The sequence below is a fragment of the Ictalurus punctatus genome, chromosome 15 (assembly GCF_001660625.3).
Source record: "Ictalurus punctatus breed USDA103 chromosome 15, Coco_2.0, whole genome shotgun sequence".
Lineage (NCBI taxonomy): Eukaryota > Metazoa > Chordata > Actinopteri > Siluriformes > Ictaluridae > Ictalurus > Ictalurus punctatus.
The window spans coordinates 7948750-7969695 of NC_030430.2; the positions used below are offsets into that span (position 1 = coordinate 7948750).

Below are 20946 nucleotides of genomic sequence, written 5' to 3' on the forward strand. Positions count from 1 at the left end.
CAGAGAGCTAAAACTATGCCCACACAGGGTTTAATACATAATTCACATTTCTTTGTTTTAATCTGAATGTTGCACGTAATAATAATTGACTGCGTGAGCATAAATAAAGCAGATGGCACGAATGAGACAGACCAGTTTTAGTTAAAGAATTAGGCGAAGTACGCGAGCGTGTTGTGTCTTTGAAGGCCTTGATGTTGTTCAGATATTCTCACCTGCTTCTACAGTGCCTCTAAGAAGAGACCAGGTGTGCCTCAGTCCGTTTTTTTTCCTTCGTTGAGCGAGGGAGGGAGGGAATATGCTGGAGGAATGGAAAAAAAAGACAGGGAGAGAGGGAGGGAGTGGGGTGAAGCGGAAAGACCTGTCTGAAATGGAAGAACTGGTATGTGGGCCTTCAGGAATGTTTAGACCCGTCAGGATAATTGAGTGGATCTGGAACAAGGAAAGACAAACTTTGTTCCTGGGGTGCAGAGGAATGTGCACAGGGATGTCTGGAGAGCAAATTCCAGCCCAAGTCAGACACACACACACACACACACACACACACTGCACTCCTCTGTACTTACACAGTAGATCCCTGCCATTAGAGGCTCGTTTGAAATCTAAGATAATTGTACTGTAATGATTGTTCTGTTCGTTTCCTTTATGATGCCGCAAGTCTGCTCTATTCTTCGATCACCGAACCAGTCGTACCGTACTGTAGCCTCTTTCTATGTAGCCTAAAAATAATCCGACTCAGGAACATGTCTGGTAATGCTTTTTACCAGATCAGGCTGGATTTCTTCCCGCAGCTGAGGTTTTATTAGAAGCGAGCGGATATCCGTGCCCTCTGTTCGCAGTTGGTGGGATGCTTTAGGGGCTGGAGGATGAGAAGGATGATGATGGTGATTGCTGGCAGATGGACAAATAATTGAACTGGAAAGTGTAATCACATGCTAAAATAACTGACCAGACAAACATGTGAAAGTCTCTCATGCTGATCAATTTAGAAATAAGAAGCTATCAATTGATGATCAGTTTGACACACTATATAGGCAAAAGTATGTGCACCCCTGACCATCACACCCATATGTGGGTCTTCTTCAAACTGCTGCCACAAAGTCTGAAGCACACAATTGTATAGAACGTCTCTGAACGCTGTAGCATTATATGTTATATACAATTTCCCTGCAGTGGAACTTCAGAGGCCCAAACACTGTTCCAGCATGATGATGTTCCAGTGCACAAAGCGAGCTCCATGAAGACGTGGTGTGTGACGGTTGGTAGATGGTCGAAGGACTGGAGAGTCCTGCACAGAACCCTGACCTCAACCCTACTGAACATTACTCTGGGATGAACTGGAACTGGAGTCTCCTCACATCAACATCAACGCCTGAGCTCAACCTCACTCATGCTCTTATAACTGAATGAACACAAATCCCCACAGCCACGCCCCAAAACCTAGTGGAAAGCCTTCCCAGAAGAGTGGAGTGAATTATAACAGAAAAGGCGGAATAAATCTGGAACAGGACGTTCTGCAAGCGCGAACGGGTGTGATGTTCTGATGAAATGGACCTCCTTCCTCACAATCAGTGTTCCTGGGTTTGACCTGGGATTCACCCTGAACCGGATAAAGCGGTGTCTATAGATGAATGAACTACTGATTGATGAACAGTTTGGTTATTTGTACACACTTTGCAGAATAAATAATTAATGATTAGAAACAGCTTGTACACATGGACCTATCAGTCACGTTGTTCATTTTATTAACTGATTCATGAACCATTGTAATGGAAACGAAACACATTATGAAAACAACAAACGTATTGCAAATTTATTCTGAAGAAAAAGCATAAAATCTTAGCAATTTATTGAAAGTGTCCTGTAGGAGCCTGTGGGTCTGTAGTGATATTCAACTTCATTATTATTCTTTAACTTGCACAATGTAATGAGGTTTTGAGCCATTTTTTCAGTGCTACAACACACACACACACATTAACATTCAACACAAGCATTAAAAAACCCACAGTAACAGTGTAATGTGAAGGTGCATGTCATGTTGAATTAACGGTGGTTTAATGGACTTAATGGACTTCTGTGATATTTGCATGTGTACTTCTCCTGTACATCAGTCCTTCAACAAAAGCGCTGCTATAAGGATGACTTTGAGAACTGGCTAATATTAAATACAAGAATTCAGTTCATTAGAAATATAACATCCTGAATGTGAACTGAATGAAGCCAGTAGATCTGGATCACAACAATCCAGGAGTTTTCAAATGAAACCTGATAATGTAGTGTCAGAATGTTTAACCCAGTGAAGCTGAAGGGTCTAGCTGGAGTCAGGGCGGTTCATCTAGCTGTAGATGGGGGTGATGAGTGTAGTGCACACTGTGCATTGTGGTGGATTAAATAGGATCACATTTCAGATCCTTTTGATTCTGGTGCAGATGTTTAAATGTGGATGAAAACAGTTTGCTTAATTGCACACTGCAAAGTGTTTCGCTTGTTTGATTTTTCTTCTTCTTCTTTGCTCATCAGAATGTCTGAACATGTGGACTGGTTTGGTGGGAACGGATCAGGGTGCGCGTCCACGTTGGGTGAGAGCTTGTTGGTGCGCGTCACCGGGACGCTGTTACACGCCCACCAAGCGCGCGCGTCAGTCAGTGCGCGACAGGAAGCGACAGAACACAACACAAATAAATAAACATAGTAGAGAAGAGCGGTCGGGAAATTCAACAACAACAACAACAACACAACCTCTTTAACACCGTGTTTCAGGTCGTGAGGGCAGCGCTGTAATTCGGCCATGACCGGGCTCATGTCGGCCGGTTTCGGGAGATTCACTCACGCCGTGATACGCGCCATGCCGGCGTCGTTCGCCGAGCGAGCGCTCCGGAGCGGCGCGGGGCAGGTGGACCAGGCGCGCGCGCAGCAGGAGCACGACCACTACGTCGACGTGCTGAGGAACCGGCTCGGTCTGGAGGTGCTCGAGCTTCCCGCCGACGAGGCTCTGCCGGACTGCGTGTTCGTGGAGGACGCGGCGGTGGTGTGCGGAGACACCGCCCTGGTCACCAGACCCGGAGCCGAGAGCCGCCGCGGAGAGGTACAGTGCGCGACGGGGGGCTTCCGGTGTCCGCTCGTTCTAACCGGTTTAATCCCGTAAAGTTACCGACTGCTCGCTACTATACACTTTCTATCGGTTACTCCGCCTCCCCGCTCTCTCTCTCTCTCTCTCTCTCTCTCTCTCTCACTCCCCTTTTCCCTTTGTCTTTCTCCCACCTGTCTTTGTCTTTCTGTCCACTTCACTTCCACTCCCTCTGTTAACGCCCCTTCATTCAGATCAGAAATGACTCTTCTCCTCTCAGCAGGTGCACATCAGTGTGTGTGTGTGCATTAGGGAAGTTCCCTGTGATCTCCTGCGTTCAATGTTTTTAAAGTGTTAAAGTCTGCCTGAAACCACAATCAGCCTTTCAGAGATTTCTGTACCTGTCCCTTAGTGTTATTAACACCAATATGATCACATCGACCGGGGGTGTGGCATGACAGATCTCGAACGCTATTGGTTGTTGTCAGTCAAGCACTTTAACATGCCGCCACTTAATGACTTCCTGATTCAAAAGGAAGTACTTCAGCGTATGGAATCAAATCACGGCTCTGAAGACATTTCATATTTCATAGACTTTGAGCATAATTTGCATGAGAATGACTTTTAGCTACAATTAATCCATCCGTCTTGGTCTGTTTGTTCGTATCTCGACATCTCCTGCGTTCCCAATCCCCTGGGAGAGATTCATTGGATTTAAAATTCACCGAGACTGGTGCATAATCCTGTTAGCTTTACAGAATAAGTCAATGGGGTGTGGGGTGATTTTTCTTCAAGGAAGAAATTGATTCCCGATCCCGATGGAAGCGAGCATCGGGGCGGCCTTTCTCATTTCTCAATCCTCATTACTCCTGATGTAGCTGGTTATATTTGTGAGGGGGAAAAAAAGATTCCTTTATATGCACATGGATTCTCTCTTTATACGGTTCCTCGTCGATGCACAGATCTCCGTAATCATTTTTTAAGAATTAAAGTAATATGATGATGATGATGATGATAAAAAAATGGCTGACTAGGTGATGAAATGCAAAGATGTCGGCTATGCGTATGTTAGGAACTAGCTAAGCTAGCTAGCGGATATTAAGACGGACAAACGTATTGCGGTGTTTATGATTTAAGCGGACAAAAAGAACCGGACAGGATGCATGTCGTGTGCAAGCTCAGTCCTACCACGCGTTTATCGTGGAACGCGAACGGATTTATTCGTAAATTGTTCGTAGGAACGTTTACGCAATGAAAAATCCTGTACATTTGGACAAACGTTCGTATCCTGCTCCCGAGTGTGTGTAAATTTACACATAAGAAGACTAACTAATGTAGACCTCAGTTTGAAATGGGGTCTATCGGGTTTGGAGGTGGTAGAGCGGGTTGTCCGCTAATCGTAGGGTTGGCGGTTCGATTCCCGACCCACATGACTCCACATGACTCCACATGACTCCACATGACTCCACATGACTCCACATGACTCCACATGACTCCACATGACTCCACATGCCAAAGTGTCCTTGGGCAAGACGCTGAACCCCAAGTTGTTCTTGATGGCAAGTAAGCACGTTGCATGGCAGCTCTGCTACCATTGGTGTGTGTGTGAACCAGTGTAAAGCGCTAAGGTTAAAAAAAAGTGCTATATAAATAATATACAAAATAAATATATACAAATAATCTTATTTGCAAGCTTTTGCATAGTAGGCTGTAGATATATCCTGGATGGATGAAGTAAAACGCAAACGATTTTCGTGTCAGAACAACAAAGATCATTAACACCCCCCCATCCCCCCCACGATGTCTTGCTAAACTGTGTCTATATGTTTGTTAAAAATAGTGAATCTGAATGGACAAAGTCAAACTGTACACTCATGTGTTCAAGCTCTAACCAAACTGTCTCCTTCTCAATTTGCAGAAAAATGATTCAGATTTATTTTAGATTAGATTTTTCAAAATATTTTTCGATGGATTTCTGTATCCAGTTCTATGTAGTATAGAGGTTTTTATTTTTCATTTCTTTTGCCCTAGCTAATTGCGGCAAGGATAAATAATAAACGTCTCTGTGGTCGGGTCTGACTGTCTATCGTCAAAGTTTCGGTTCTCGTCGTTCTTTGCTCCGTGACATCTGTTGGTAAACCCCTTCGTGGCTTGTCAACGTTTACTGCCTTTGTTTTTGTATCTTGGAGGAAATTACTCAAAAATATCAGCGTCAGTGCTTGTTGTTCTGACAGGAAGCATTAGGATTCCTCTGGCTTTTGTGGAACGGAGCTGAGGAAGACATTCCTCACTCTGTCACTATTCACAGGACCTGAGGAGTAGTTCTGGTATTTCTCGACCGGTTGCTGAGATTTATCGTCCCGAGAAATATCATCACATACAGTATACAGTAGAACCGCCATCAAGGATGTGACGGTCCTTTTTATTTTTTCAGCTTCAGCAGCAAACCAGATATTGAGGAGTACAATAATGAAATGTTCCAATCCTAATAAACGCTTGTTGTTATGTTAGTGTAGAAGAGTGACAGTTCGTGACGGGGTCGAATATCCTGGCTTGTCGCACAGCGCTGTCGAATTCTGGATGGTGATTGGTCAGAAGGAAGATGTTGATTAGTTTTCTATAACAGCGACTCTGACAGTAGCGCAGCTGCAAATCACAGGTCATCGTTTCTATAGTAACCGCTCGTTCACAGGGACTCGTATCGCAGACGCGCTACGTAAACCATTAAATAGCGTGTGTAATTGCTGATATGATGAAGTAGAGTTTATTTAGCGTTTATGGCAGGACTCCGAGTGTTTTATTATGGATACGTGTCAAGAACAGAATAAAAATAGCCCGTTAGCGTGCAGCTTTGAAGAAGAAAGAAGGCACTAAATCCGACCCCATTATGTTTTTCAACAAAACACACAGACTGGAATTTGGAATTGTTTCCTATTTTCCGAAGACTAGTCATTCCTCTGGATTTTACCCTCGCTGGCTCCGGTATGTAGGTATTTTCCTAATTGCCGACTTGTGATACAACAAACCTGGTAACATTGTTGGACGGGGAAGCTGACATTCTTCCGCTGGCTTCTTCCATGAACACTTTTTTCCTGACCTGTGACGCGGATTTGCATTGTAGTTTCGTGGAGAAACACTTAGGATTAGACTCCATGTTAGCGAAATGGAATTCTCCATCCGCAGATTGAGCCGTGGAAGCTGAAAGTGCGTCACACACGTGTGTAGGCATTCTTCTCCCTAGTGCGTGGTGTCTGATAGGATCTCCGGTGACTTTTCAGGAGCAGATTCAGGAAGCATGTGTGTACATTACCTTCGAATACCTCTACTGTAACGTCTCGCTCAGCCGGTCTTCGACTCAACACACACGCAAACTGAGCTTATTCTAGGCCTGGAACCTAATCTGGGATTATTTTTTCTATCATATGGAGAATCTTGACCTTACCCAAGTTGGGTTCCTGGTTTCTTAATACCAGGAATTATGTTCGGGGTGCCAAGTCAAGACCGGACGATTCTCTTGAATCAGAAACTTTGAATCGTCCTATTGACGTTGAAGTGTCTGGAAAAATAGTCTGCTAGCTTCCGGTGCAGCTTCTGGCATGTGTGTGTAAAAGTGAGAGCGTATTTATCCAGATAGAGCTGCAGTCGTTCCCACTTCCTGTGCCACATTCCTCACCTTGTACCAGGACCGCCAGACTAAACAAACCTGTGTGTGATGTACAGAAACGTGTGGTTGTGGCCTTACTGTTGGATTGATTAAAAGGAAGTACAGCTGGGTAACAAATTAACCGATAAAAAACCCACCATAAAGTATGCTAGTAAGGTGTGGCCAGATTCGCCTTGGTATCGATTCTACACGTCTCTGAATCTGCACCGGATCAGTGAACATCATTCTTCCAGGACTTTTCCTGAGTTGATGACGGTGACGGCGAGTGCTGTGTAACACTTAACTCCAAAATGTTTTCACCATCATCAAACCTCATTCAGTGAACACCTGTGCCCTGTGGATGGGTGCGGGGTCCTGCAGGAAAAGACCATGCTTGGTTATACAAATCCAGATATGATTGCGAGGCAGATTATTATTCCTTTTCTAGTCGAGACTGGTGGTGTAATTTGCTTTACACGAATGTACTTTTATTCGTGTACCATTTTCCGTCCTTTCCGTTATTTGGCCAGGACAGTTGGTACTGCTAGCACAGCTGCACCTTTCACACACACACACACACACACATGGGGAATGTGGCATGTACACTCGTTCTGAGCATCTGCTCTTCCACATAGATCAGCTCACTGTTAACCAAAATGGGAGGTCATGAGTTTCGCAGGCTGCACGGTACACTTCCTCCAGATTCATTCCGTTTTTCACAGAAGTACGCTTCTTGTGTATGTGCCAGATTTAACCCACTTGAACTCTGCACAGTGGTGTGTGAGTGCTGGAGTTGGTCCTCTTGACCTAGAAATGAGGCAGGAGAGGTTGAATTCTTGTCTGTTAGCACAGCTGCGCTTTGAGATTACTTTGAACTTTTTACCAAGATGGAAGATCCCATTCGGGAGAACGATTCCATAAATTGGAACATTTTTCTTTTAAGGCATTGGCTGATGGGATGCCACCAGCAGACCTCCTTGTGTCTGACACTAGGACAATTTAGCCTTCAAGCTTGAATCTTATATAGACACCATATTGTTACTGACATATAATTATTCCAGTGTAGAGTGTCATGTCAGTATTAGGCCACCTGTGTATGTTTTAAAGTGCTGATTTCTTCTGTTTTCATGTATATCTCATACTGAATAGTTTGATATCTTCAAATGAAAGTCAACATAAAAGAAAGGCAACCTGAGTAAACACACAATACAGCTTTTGTTTATTTATTTATTTTATTGAAGAAAAAAAAAAAGTTATCAAACACCTATCACCAATGTGAAAAAATAATTGCCCCCTTGTGTCACCTTTAGCAGCAATAACTGCAAACAAACTATTCTGATAATTGGAGATCAGACTTCCACTTGTTTCTAGGACTAGGACTTACTCCTGTACTTTGGATCGTTGTCCCGCTGCATAATCCAGTTGCACTTAAGTTTCAGCTTATGGACTGAAGAGCAGACATTCTCCATTAGGATTTTCTGGTAGAAAGCAGAATTCAGGTTTCCCTCAATTACTGCACGTTGCCCAGGCGCTGAAGCAGCAAAGCATCCCCACACCATCACACTTCCTCCACCATGCTTCACTGTAGGTATGGTGTTCTTTTTGTGGAATTCGGTGTTTGGGTTACGCCAGATGTAACGGGACTCCTGTCTTCCAAACAGTTCCACTTTCAACGCATCAGTCCACAGAACATTCTCCCAAAAGGTTTGAGGATCATCAAGGTGTGTTTTGGCAAAATCCAGAGCCTTAAAGTTCTTCTGGGTTAGCAGTGGTTTTCACCTCGCCACTCTTCCATGGACGCCATTTTTGCCCAGTGTCTTTCTGATAATGGAGTCATGAACAGTGGCCTTTATTGATAGAAGAGAGGCCTGTAGGTCCTTTGATGTTGTCCTTGGCTCTTTTGTGACTTGCTGGCTGAGTCGTCACTGTGCTCTTGGAGGAATTTTGGAAAGTCGGCCACTTCTGGGAAGGTTCACTACTGAGCCGAGTTTTTCCATTAGGAGATAATGGCTCTCACGGTGGTTCTTTGGAGTTCCAGAGCCTTTGGAATAGCTTTGTAACCCTTCCTAGACTGATGTATTTCAATCACCTTCTTCCTCATCATTTCTGGAATTTCTTTCAGCTTTGGTATAGTGTATTAGTGGGTAAGACCTTTAACCAACTTCATGCTGTTGAAAAAGTTCTCCTTAAGGGTTGATATGATTGAACAGGGTTTGCAGTAATCAGGCCTGGTTGTGTCTCGTCCAGCTGAACCCCATTATCAATGCAGTTCATAGATTTGGGGAATTAGTAACTATGGGGGCAAATACATTTTCACACAGGCCCAGTTGGTATTGGATAACTTTTTTGCTTCAATAAATAACATCGTTTAAAAACGGTATCTTGTGTTTACTCAGGTCGCCTTTGTTTTATCTTAGTTTTAATTTCTGAAACTATTTAGTATGAGATCTACACAAAACATTTACTTTCTGACCAATCAGGTCACAAGTTGGAAAAACAACATGGAGGACAAAGCACTGGTGGAAAAATGAGTCTTGTTAGTGAGCAAATATGAAGAGATTTACGACGTGTTGAAATGTGGGGACATTCACCATTACACAATATACTATCCCAATTTAAATGTGGATGCATAGTCAGGTTGCACTTCTTCTTTTTTTTTTTTTAAACCCTATTTCTTCCAGTTTGGATATTTTTACCAATTCCTATTATCTGACAGCTACCAACCAAGAAAGGTCAAGGCTGACCTGTGCTTTCATCTGTAATACTGGGCATTGGGCAGCAGTGGCTCAATTTTTAAAGGTCTGAGTTACTGATCAGGAGGTCATAGTTCAAGCCCCAGCACCACTTTTCCTATTAACCTAATCTAGAGAGCAAGCTAGGCTAGTTTGCTAGTACCAGCTAGCGTTATTTATCATGTGAGTTTCTGCATAAAAAGTGTGAAAGCAGCATTCGGCAAGTGTTTCGATGTAGTTGTAGGACATGTCATGATGTTTGATGCACAGGTATCAAATGATGCTACATGAGAATACTCCAAATTTGAAGGAGAATTGCTTTGTTTATCAAAATCGATCCCATAATTCTGTTCACACAGGAAGGAATTCCCATCCAAGACCTAATTACATGTTATTGTCCATTTCCAATGCATTTGGGGGAACAAACTACTGGAATAACACACAATCCCTGACAAAATACCCATACTACCCCAGAAAATAGTCTTGCTTGATGCTACGTCTGTTTTATCGATCTTCTGCCTCTTCAGATCCTCTTGACATCGTCTTTTGATTTAATACTTTTTAAAAATATCTTTCACTGACGTTGACTTTCAGCTGCAGCTCTGATTTAGAATCGTTCCTTTAATCCCACGTTGGCGAGCATCACTGCGGTTTCGTGACTTTTTCTTCAGAAGATTGGCGAGATGAATGGCTGTACCAGTTGTCCCATGATTCATGCGTCTCATACGTGTACACACACACACACACACCTGACTCTGTGCAGTAATCCAGAGACAACTGGCGTTTTAAGCACTAGCAGTGAGTTGTGTGTACTCATGTGCCAATATGAGCTCTTATCACAGTTTACAGTATTATCACAAATCCACTTGAGGTTTAGGGAAGGATTCTGGCAGTTGACTTAAATATAATTCTTGTCCGGTGGACAGAAATACGAGTCTGCCTTCTCCAAGAAGAACACATGTCTGTTTAATTTGTCCCAAATAAAGAACCTTAGAAGACATTAGCTCTTATTCTGCCTATGCAGTGCGACAGACTCGGAAGCACAAATGCTACCAAAAATGCTTTTATTTATTTACTTATTTATTTAACATGTACGGAGGGAGTCTCCAGTGTCGGCGCTTTGTAACAGTCGGAGGTAAAGCTGTAACTTTTAAGTTTTCCCACATCTTCTGGACAGAGGAGTCTACGCTTCTTTGCGGGTCCTCAGTAACACCATAAGCTGCGTTTTTTCCGTCTTATTAACTTTGAGAGAGAGAGAATGAAGAGAGAGGGCTGGTGAGGAAACGACTGTTTACAGCTGCTATAACGTAAGCGAGAACAGGAACTACCTTGTTTCCTGGAACATTAAATGTAACTATAAACAGAGAAAAAGTATGATGCAATATTTAAAAAAAAAAAGTTGGCAAATTGAATGTTTGTTATTGTTATTTATGTATCTTATTATTAATTAGGAGCATATGAGAGCATATAGTTTTGTTTGTGTGTGTGTGTGTGTGTGATCAGACCTCGCAATCTACAATTCTAGGTTAATCTGAAATGCTTGGGTGTACATCCTGCAGGCCCAGGCTGAAGAGATTAGCTCATACAGGTTTTATTTATTTATTTTGTTGTTTTCTAAGGACCAGATGTCCCGATAGTGATAGGAATACATGAAATTGTGTGTGTCCTCACACTCAAATCTCAAGGCCAAACACTACTGATGACAAAACATATCCATATGGAGAATTCACATACACACACACACTAACTATCCTTCTGAGGACCTTACTATTATTATTATTAATGCTGCTAATTAATCCTATACTACACCTATACAAATCCAGCCTTAACTTTAACCTCAGTCAACCTTAAAGCTGCGGATTAGGTAAAAAAAAGAAAAAGAAAGGATTTTTTTCCTCAATGTCGATCAGCCAAATGTCCCCACAAGGTCAAAACTCAATGGGGAAGATAATTCTTCCCTTGTTGCACCATGTGTGTCTATAATAACATTTTCATGTAACCTAACTATTATTACGCACCCATTTACGTTATATAAGTTGTTTATGATGTTTTTTTCTCCCGTGGTCTGTCGTGTTTTAAAAACCTTTGTATTGTGGATTATTTTGGTGTCATTACCGTATGAACACTACAGGAAGCGTAACACTTTAGTAGGCGATTATTTGGAACTGAAGTTCGCAGTATATAGGAAGAGGAAGTGGGTTATTGGAATCGGTTTGAAGGAGACGGTGAGGATTGAAATGTTGCGCAACAGCGATAAAGGGAAGTCGATCTGCTCAGTGACACGGAGGAAGGACTGAGAACCCTTATAAAGGGTTATGAACTAGTCTAGAGGAAGGAGTAGAATGTGAGAGAGAGAGAGAGGATGAGACAGGAGCTCTGACCCTCACTGAGTTATGACCGCAGCCGGAGGGTCTTGCCATGACATCACCCCCTCATCAAGCGCAGTAAACACACTCGCTCACACTCACTCACACACTCACACACACACACACACACATGTCCTGCTTCTGTGTGTGGGATTCTGGAGGAGAAACTGACGTCAGGTCATCGGTGTTGCCTTTCTTAACCTTTGACCCTATGGGGTCTGTATTTGATGACATCACCTCCACCTGTAATGAGAGAAACAGAGAGAGAAATGCACACGCTTCATTCTGGTCTTATCTCATCAATGCTGTGTGTGTGTGTGTGTGAGAGAGAGAACGAATGAACCAGACAGTCTGAACTTCATCATGCATGTCTCTCAACACACACACACACACACACACACACACACACACACACACACAGTGTGAGAGGCTGTTTTCTCCATCACTACTCTGTCTGTCTGGACTTCAAACATGAGCCACTGCAAGAATGATAATGACAGAAACACACACACACTCAGGAAAACACACTCCTCAGTAGCTCTGTGTGTGTGTGTGAGTGTGTTTTTGCTATCGTGGCCGGTGGATGCGGTGAGGGGGCGGGACGGAGACAGCACCTGTGCTGTGCCAGAGCTTCGCAGGGGCCTGTCCCACGCTGCACATCTACATGCCGTTCCTGTGACAACACGTCTGATCGCGGAAAGACTTGCCACACACACACACACACACACACCTCTGGACTTCTGATCAACATCTCAGTGTTTTTACAGACAGCGCTCAACCGACTGCGTTGCATAACACGCAATCATCACGTTGAACTCCTCAGCTACGACTACGGAAATCTACCCCCTCCCTGACCTTTCCCTTGTTCAGTACTGTGCAAAAGTCTTCAGTAAAGAAACGCTGTAAAGCAAAGATGACTTCAGAAAGAATGAAATAAAGCATTTTCTACACAAAAGCAATCTCGGGTACACTGCTGTCGTTAGATACTTGGTGCAGTTTGGTGAGGAAATGAGCTGATTTACGTTTCGCTGAGCATCTTACAGAACCTTCTGGAGACTCTGCTGCACTGGCTTGTTTCTGCAGCGAATCCCTCACAGTCTTCATTATGTTTTCTTGTTGTAACGTGCTTCCTTTAAGGTGAAAATTCTCAATTTATCCGCGGATTCAGGTTACAGTATGAATACTGTATGCTTATACCTGCACACATGGCTCACCTTCAGCAGGAACTACTACAAAAGAAGTATAGGAAGTTTAGAATACATACAGAGCAAGTTCATTTGCTTACAGTATAAATTTGAAAAACTTCGTCATGGGGGTTCAGGGTGTAAACCTGATGCTATCTTCGAGGCTGAACCACGTTTGGAGATCATTCCCACCGATTAGAGATAGACGGAGTAAATATGTTTGGAGAGACATCATGTGAAGTAAGTAAAGCTGATGACGTCACCACGACCTTGAGGAGCGAGGGACATCGCTACAGACGTGTCTCCTATCACGCGGGCCAGCTCCTGATGAACCGTCACCTGTTTTGGAGGTTTTACGAGCGCTCGTATAGAAACGCCCATACGTCAAGGGTCGTGACCCCTCGTAGACATGACCTGTTTCTGGCGGAATGAGCGCTGACGCAGACAGACAACTCCCGAGCCCCCCCCCCCCCCCCATGCATGTCGTCGGTCGTTCCAAACAGAAAGACTGATGGAGTGAAGTGGCCATGTTTGGAGTGAACAACAGTAGTGAGAGTCGTATTACATAACTACTTACAGTATTCACACACACACACATGCACACACACACACACATGATGGATGGTGTACCGAAAGCTAGCGATTGATCGGATAGACCAGTGACAGTAGGGAAACAAAGAGAGACTGTTCAGTAACAAGACCGAGATTGACACATGAAAAGTGAAGCAAGGCACAAATTGACGATGTTTAAAGGGATATATTTTTTTGCGTCGTTTCGTAATGTTTTGATGGTGGTCATCGTGGTTGGCATGGTAACAGGCTACTGTGCTTCACTTATGGGCTTGTCGAACAAAGAACAGTTTGAGTTTGTTAAATCCCTTCATCCAAACATGCGCATCGCACCCCAGTGTGTGTGTGTGTGTATGTATGTGTGTATATATATATATATATATATATATATATATGTGTATATGAGAGAGAGAGAGCGAGATAGATAGATAGATAGATATATATAGATAGATACATAGATAGATATAGTTGTTCATTCTGTAATATTTTGTTCTGTTTGGAGTTTTTGTGGAATGCATGCCTTCTTCATACACTCTGTCCAAACACGTCTGGCTTTGATGATTTTTCCGAAGTAGTGGGACGTCTCAAAACCACACAGAACAATGTGTGTACACTGATGGATGGATTTGTTCTTCTGACACGGAGGCCGCGCCTCCTCCATGGTGCGCACTTCACGATGTAGGATTCTTCTATTAAAAGTGCTCGTTATATTAAAATGGTTGCGTCTGAGTTTCTTGTATGTATCTTTAGTTTCTGGTTAAAGGCGAAAATAAATAAATAAAAGCCAAACTTAAGAGGTATTCTGACCCGTGAGGCGAGTCCTAACTGTGCACTTAATTAACGTATCAAATCTAAATATTTTAAATACACAAAAATATGATGGTGGAACAAATCCAGGTAAAGTGAGGACCAGGAAAAGGTCCTCTTAAGTTGTTTTTGTTATGTTACTGTGCTTATGTAGTCATCTGGTCCCCAAAAAAGGGTGTGTGTGTGTGTGTGTGTGTGTGAGAGAGAGAGATTGAGAGATTTCTGGAGAATGTTAAAGAGAAAGAAAAACAGGTATGAGTGAAAAGGAATGGAATTAATACTTTGGGTAAACAGTGAAATCCTTTCATTTCCCTTTTCGGGTTCACACACACACACACACACACACACACACACACACACCCTCTCTGAGGCCTTTGAGAAATTCCATGTCCTTTTTCCAGTCCCATCTGCTACTCCAGTTGTACCTGTGGATCTCCATAGGGAGTGTGTGTGGTATTTGTGTGGCCTGTAAAAGCTATTGTGTGTGTGTGTGTGTGTGTGTGTGTGTGTGTGTGTGCGTGCACATATGAATACACTGTGTGATCAGGTTGCTATTAGTAGAACAGGAAGAGGACAGTGTTATTCATTCAGTCTGTGGATTCCGAAACAGTTATCCAACACACACGTCATCCTCATATGTCTCTCGGAATGCATTGCTAGGACACGCTTTGTGTCTCTCATTGTCTCTGTCTCTCTCCATATCTGTCTGTCCCTCTGTCAATTCAGTGTCAGAAACCACACACACACACACACACACACACACACACACACACACACACACACTGAATATTGTCTGAAGTATATCAGGTATCCACGGAATGCTATTTGTTCCATCTGTGTGTGTCTATTTTATGCATACCACATTTCCTGCTGTGTGTGAATGTATATACTGTGTGTGTGTGTGTGTGTGTGTGTGTGTGTGTGTGTGTGTGTGTGTGTGTGTTCACATACCTTGTGTGTAGTTTGCGTGCTGTTGATATGAAAGGTCAGTAGGCCAGTGGCATGTCAGTGTTTATTCATCTGTCCATCTGTGTGTGTGTGTGTGTGTGTGTGTGTGTGTGTGTGTGTGTGTGTGTGAGAGAGAGAGAGAGAGAGAGAGAGAGAGAGAGAATAAAAGCATGTACACAGACTTACAGTGATTCAGTCCCTACAGGATTTTGCGATCACAGAAATTAACGCAAAACCAAGCAAACTCCGCAATACCCAGAGGACCTCGCAGTCTTTTTCAAAATTACTGCAGATGTTCCACAGATCTGGGCCGACACGCATCATGTGATGTCACCACAACGCGCACAATTTCGTGTAATTTCCCAGAAAAACAAAAAAAAAAAAGACTCCGCAAGTTGCGTTGCAAATTTTGGAAAACACCACAGCAAAATGGAGCGTTTTTGGCCGGAACATTCCCAAATCAAACCCCTGTATTGACCGGTGTGTATCTGCAGGGGTTCTCTCGGCAGAAAAGATCCTGTTATCGCCTATAAAATGTCTGCGACTATAAAAATCGTCGACATCTGTGAGCTAAACTATCCGAGCGGTAACAAAGTTGAGATGTGTTTTAGTATTTAGTATCTGTATCTGACCGTGTAAATTTAGTGCACTGTTACCACCAGCCACTTGACATCATCTGTTCGGTCAAGCGCTAAGACTCTCGTTTAACAGACTCATTTTATTTCTATTTTTAGCTTTTTTATGACATTACGATATCGTGTCGCATCAGAGAAACAGCTGTGATTGCCGTTCCTTTCAAACTTTTCTAACAGAAACGGAATGATGGGATATAAATGGGACTCTGCTTCAACATTCAACAATTAAAGTGAGCAACTGAAGATGGATCATTTTTATTCTTCTCCCCTCATAACATCTCATTTCTCCTGTCCTGTTTTGTCTTCTTCGTGTCTCAGCTCCGCTATAGCTGCTTGTGGTTATGTTACTGCGATGTGAGTCAGCGTCTTGTTGACTACACCGCTCGGTGCTTTTAATATGTTTTACTGAGTCACTGAGCACTCAAGTGTGTGACTATAGGTGTATACACACACAGACACACTTGTAACAGCACAGATGTACACATGCAGACTTGTACCCACATTCCAGGGACTTCCATGTTGAAGCCCGGGGCATGTTTCCGTAGCTTCTCTCATCTATACGGCATCGCCCGTCCATAGAGAGCAGGAATTCAGGGAATGAGGAGTGAGAGAACTGTGGGGAGAAGAAGAGTGCAGCAAGTTGCCTTTATCAGAATTACACACACTCACGCTTGCAGACTTCAATTCAATTTCAATTCAATTCAATTTTATTTGTATAGCGCTTTTTACAGTAGACATTGTCTCAAAGCAGCTTTACAGAAATATCAACACGGTATACAGATATTAAAGGTGTGAATTTATCCCAACTGAGCAAGCCACTGAGTGGCGACGGTGGCAAGGAAAAACTCCCTAAGATGTTTAAGAGGAAGAAACCTTGAGAGGAACCCGACTCAGAAGGGAACCCATCCTCATCTGGGTAACAACAGATATTGTGAAAAAGTTCATTATGGATTTATATGAAGTCTGTATGGCGTTAAGAGCAGCCGTAGTCCCAGCAGTCTGGAATTAAAGAAGATTTGAGCTTGGTGTTTGGTCAAAGCCGGGTTCTCACCCTGAACCTCTGACAGCTAGGACAGATGGCTTAGACTACATGAGAGTTCCCTGGACAATTTATTATGAAATTAAAATCAATCTGAAGTTGTTCGGTAGTGATGTTGAATTCTGGATTCAGGTCTGAAAGCATCGATTCATTTTCTGTAACGGACCGTAACGCGAGCGTGATTCACAGGTTTACATTAATGCCCTCGTACTAATTATCATACGTCATCGTTTCCAAAGTAACAGCTCATTCACAGGGACGTGTATGGCGGACGCTCCACACTCACGGGGTAAAAAATACGTGTGTAATCGTCGATACGGTGAAGTTTTCAGCAAGGAGACGATTATGTAACTTTTGTGGAAGGAGTCTCCAGTGTCAGCGCTTTGTAGCAGTCGGGGTCAAGCCGTAACTTTAAGTTTCCCAACATCATCAGGACAGACCAGTTTACGCTTCGTGCTAACATGATCAGCTGTCATGTTTTTAACTATAGATCCATTTGAGATAGTGGATACTATAGATTTTGGGGATGGTTCACCCAAAAATGAAAATTCTGTCATCATTTACTCCTCCTCATATTGTTCCAAAACTGTATGGCTGACTTTCTTCTGTGGGACATCATAGAAGATATTTTGAGACATGCCTCTGTGTTTTGTTTAGTTTTTGCCCATACAATGGAAGTCAATGGGGACCAAAACTGTTTAGTTACCATCAATCTTCAAAATATCTTCTTCTGTATTCCGCAGAAGAAAGAAATGCGTACAGGTTTCATTTCTGGGTGAACTATCACTTTAATATAGTGAAGAGAGAGAGAGAGAGAGAGAGAGAGAGCGAGAGCGGGGCGGCTGGTGAGGTATCGATGACTGATTTAGAGCTGCTGTAATGTAACTGAGAGCAGGGACTAACTTATTTCTACTTGACTAAAATATAACTGATTCCAGACTTTCGCATGGTGATGTATTGAAAAGAATGATCGCGTTGTCTTCCTTGTAACCGATGAAGCTGGTAGTCGGGACGCCGTTCCCGCTGGTCCGTTGGGCTTGTCCGTCTCTGTCGATGGTCCATTTTACAGACAGCAATGTACTGCAAAGTGTGTGTGTGTGTGTGTGTGTGTGAGGAAACTCTGTAAGATTACTGCATGACTAAATGTGGACGTACAGTACGAGTGCAGCTAACAGTTGGCAGTTTGCTCACTCACACATTAAACATAAATCATGGCTTCACCAAACGGAAATGGATCATGGAGCAGGTCCAAGTTAAGCTCTTTGGGAATATGTGGTTATATAGAGCGTATTGCTAGGGGCCACGTTCAAGGGCCCAACAGTGGCACTCTGGTAGTCTTAGGAATGAATGAAACTCCCAGTCTTCTCCTTCCACTTTGTAAACATTTTTTAAAATTTATTCTGCCATTTTTAAAGTGTGCAGAAGTTAATCACTTACACATCCACTGCATGATTTCCTGGAATGGGATTGGAAGACTGTGTTAAAAAGGGGGAACGAGAGGAACAAGCTATTCCCATAAGGATGTATCTGGAAATATGGTGTCAGGGGTTGTTCCTTATTCGCTATTACACACACACATACACACAAACATGGATCATTAATCCGATTTATACCTCTCGCTGTGCATCGATGCTAAAGTATGTTCAGAGCGCTAGATGTCGGCCCAAATGTTAGGTGGTTTGGGGAGCAGTTCCCGTATGAGTTGCACATGCATGCTTGGACATTAGTCACCACAACTTGTGGAGTGTATGTGTGAGGGTTCTGTTACTATGATCATAAGGTTTGATGGACCACCTGGTGTGGGTGAATCCTCTGATGGTACTGCAGTATCTCATTTTCTCCAGTGCAGATGGAGTCCACATGTTCCAGTAACCAGATACACACATACATGTATGTTTTTCAGGTTTTTGTCACTCTGAAGTTTCATCCAAATTCATGTTTATAAAAGTAGACATTCTTGGAAGAGAAAGACAAGAGGAAAGAACACTCCATCCATGTTAACAAGACTTACTGGTAGTCTCTTTTTTTTTTTCATGATTATTCCATCAATCAGACTGCCAGATAGTGACCCATGATTAATCATTCCAGGAAACATGTTTCGACTGCTCCAGAGTCCAGTGTTGTTGCATTACTCCACTCTATCCAGTGCTTGGCATTGTGCATAGTGATCTTAGGCATTTCAGGAACCACCTGACACTCGGCTGATGTTGCTTTCAGAGACAGTTTGGAACTTTTATAGTCAGTTATGCAACCGAGGATTGGAGATTTTTACATGCTGCCCAATTCAGCACTCTGTGAGTTTGTGTGGTCTTCAGCTTCGTGGCTGAGCTGGTGTTGGTCCTAGATGCTTCCATGCCAAAATAATAGCACTTACAGTTGACCAAGGCAGAAATTTATACAAACTGACTTGTGGCAAAGGTGGCACCCTTTTATGCACCTGTTAGCAATGGGTGTTGCTGAAACACTTGAACTCGGTAATTAGGAGGGGTGTCCACATACTTTTGGCCATAAAGTGTATTATTAGTCAAACCGTCAAACCAAACAACCATTTGGTTGTTTCAGGCAATAAGTTAGTAATTCAGCAGTTTGTAATAATTGAGTTTCTCATAACTAGCTAGCCGGCTAACTACATGTACCATATACATATATTTGTCATAAATATACTGTAGGGAGTGAATTATCAACATTTTTGTACATAGACTACAGATATCAGTCAATTTCTGGCTGTGTAATTAAATAATATTTTAAACGAGCTTTAAAGAAAGTCTTCATATATTTAAAGAGACATGCACTTGCTGTTTTGTGGCAATATGTAAAGGTGAAATAACGGAGAACAAAAGGAAATCTCACAATGGGTGGTCTAAGTATCGTCCAAATTACCTTTTTACCTTTGCTAAGAAAATCATAACGATTGCTTAAAATTGGCTGGTTTTTACTCCCAAATCCAGTATTTGTATAATGCACACTGGATATTTTAGTTTCAATACAACATTGTGAATTCTTTCAAAAATATTTACATTGAAAGATATGACCCTCTGCTAGACATTACAAAGCATTAGTTTCACAGTAAAACCTGCCTTTAAAGAAGGCTTCAGGAAACAAATTGACCTCCTTTTGACTGCAGCTGTAATAAGAATATCTCATCATTACTCTCTGATGTACAACATCTGGAGGAACCTCTCGCCAAATAAGGCCTTCATCTAATCACTGGTTAAAATTAGCGCAGTGATGAAACGGGGAGGAAGATTCTGGATTTGGTGTTGGCGCTGAGTGTTAAGATGCCCTTGTCTGACCCATGAGGTTCTGCTTCTGAGAACAGCCTTTAATCATGATGAGTTCCCTAGGCTGTTGAGTGCTGGGTGTTGTACTGTATAATTCTCTGGGTGCATTGCTGGATCTCTAGCTTGCATCATTCACTTGGGCCTATTGTTTAAAATAAAATAGAAAACTAGCCAAGCTTGCCAGGGTTTCTGGGAAAACCCTTCATTAGAGATTATGGGAAACTCCATGGCTCAACTCCACATATTTCTCCTCACCTTTTTCCCCCCTGTCTACGTTTTTTATTTTTCCACAGATGCAGAACATGGTTCTGTGCCCAAGGCTGTTTTTCCTCTCTCCATCATCGGTTTCTCATTCTTCCTCACATTCATACCTGAGGACCCCACGCTGTGCATTCAAACGTTCTCCAGTCAGGCTGCAGGCCAGAACATTCTGTAGTCCTTCTGGTCTGGTGCTGTGAAGGAGTTCTCTCCAAAATGGGCTGTGCAGAACGAATCGGATTTGCTTCAACTGACCAAGTGTGGTCCAGGTTCCATCACCCTAATGCTCATGCTATGTACATTCACATTGGTAATATATTCCTGAAAAATTCATTTCTGTCACAGTTTCGCATGGAAGTGTTTTCTTAATGTTATCCGATGGAGATCAGATGATCTGTCAGATTATATCTCACCTTACC

At 42.8% G+C, this 20946-nt stretch overlaps 1 protein-coding gene across 2 annotated transcripts in view; it reads left to right on the forward strand.

Annotated features, from left to right (window-relative positions):
- Positions 1 to 20946, forward strand: part of ddah1 (dimethylarginine dimethylaminohydrolase 1) — a 53607-nt gene that overhangs the window by 3912 nt on the left and 28749 nt on the right. Inside the window, exon 1 of one of the 2 annotated variants that reach the window (XM_017487508.3) lies at positions 2615 to 3082. The exons of the other annotated variant lie outside the window; for it this stretch is intronic. Coding sequence (XP_017342997.1) covers positions 2786 to 3082 — 297 coding nt within the window. The 5' untranslated portion in view covers positions 2615 to 2785. Of the gene's footprint in view, positions 1 to 2614; positions 3083 to 20946 lie in introns of those variants that run through there. 2 annotated transcript variants of the gene reach the window in all.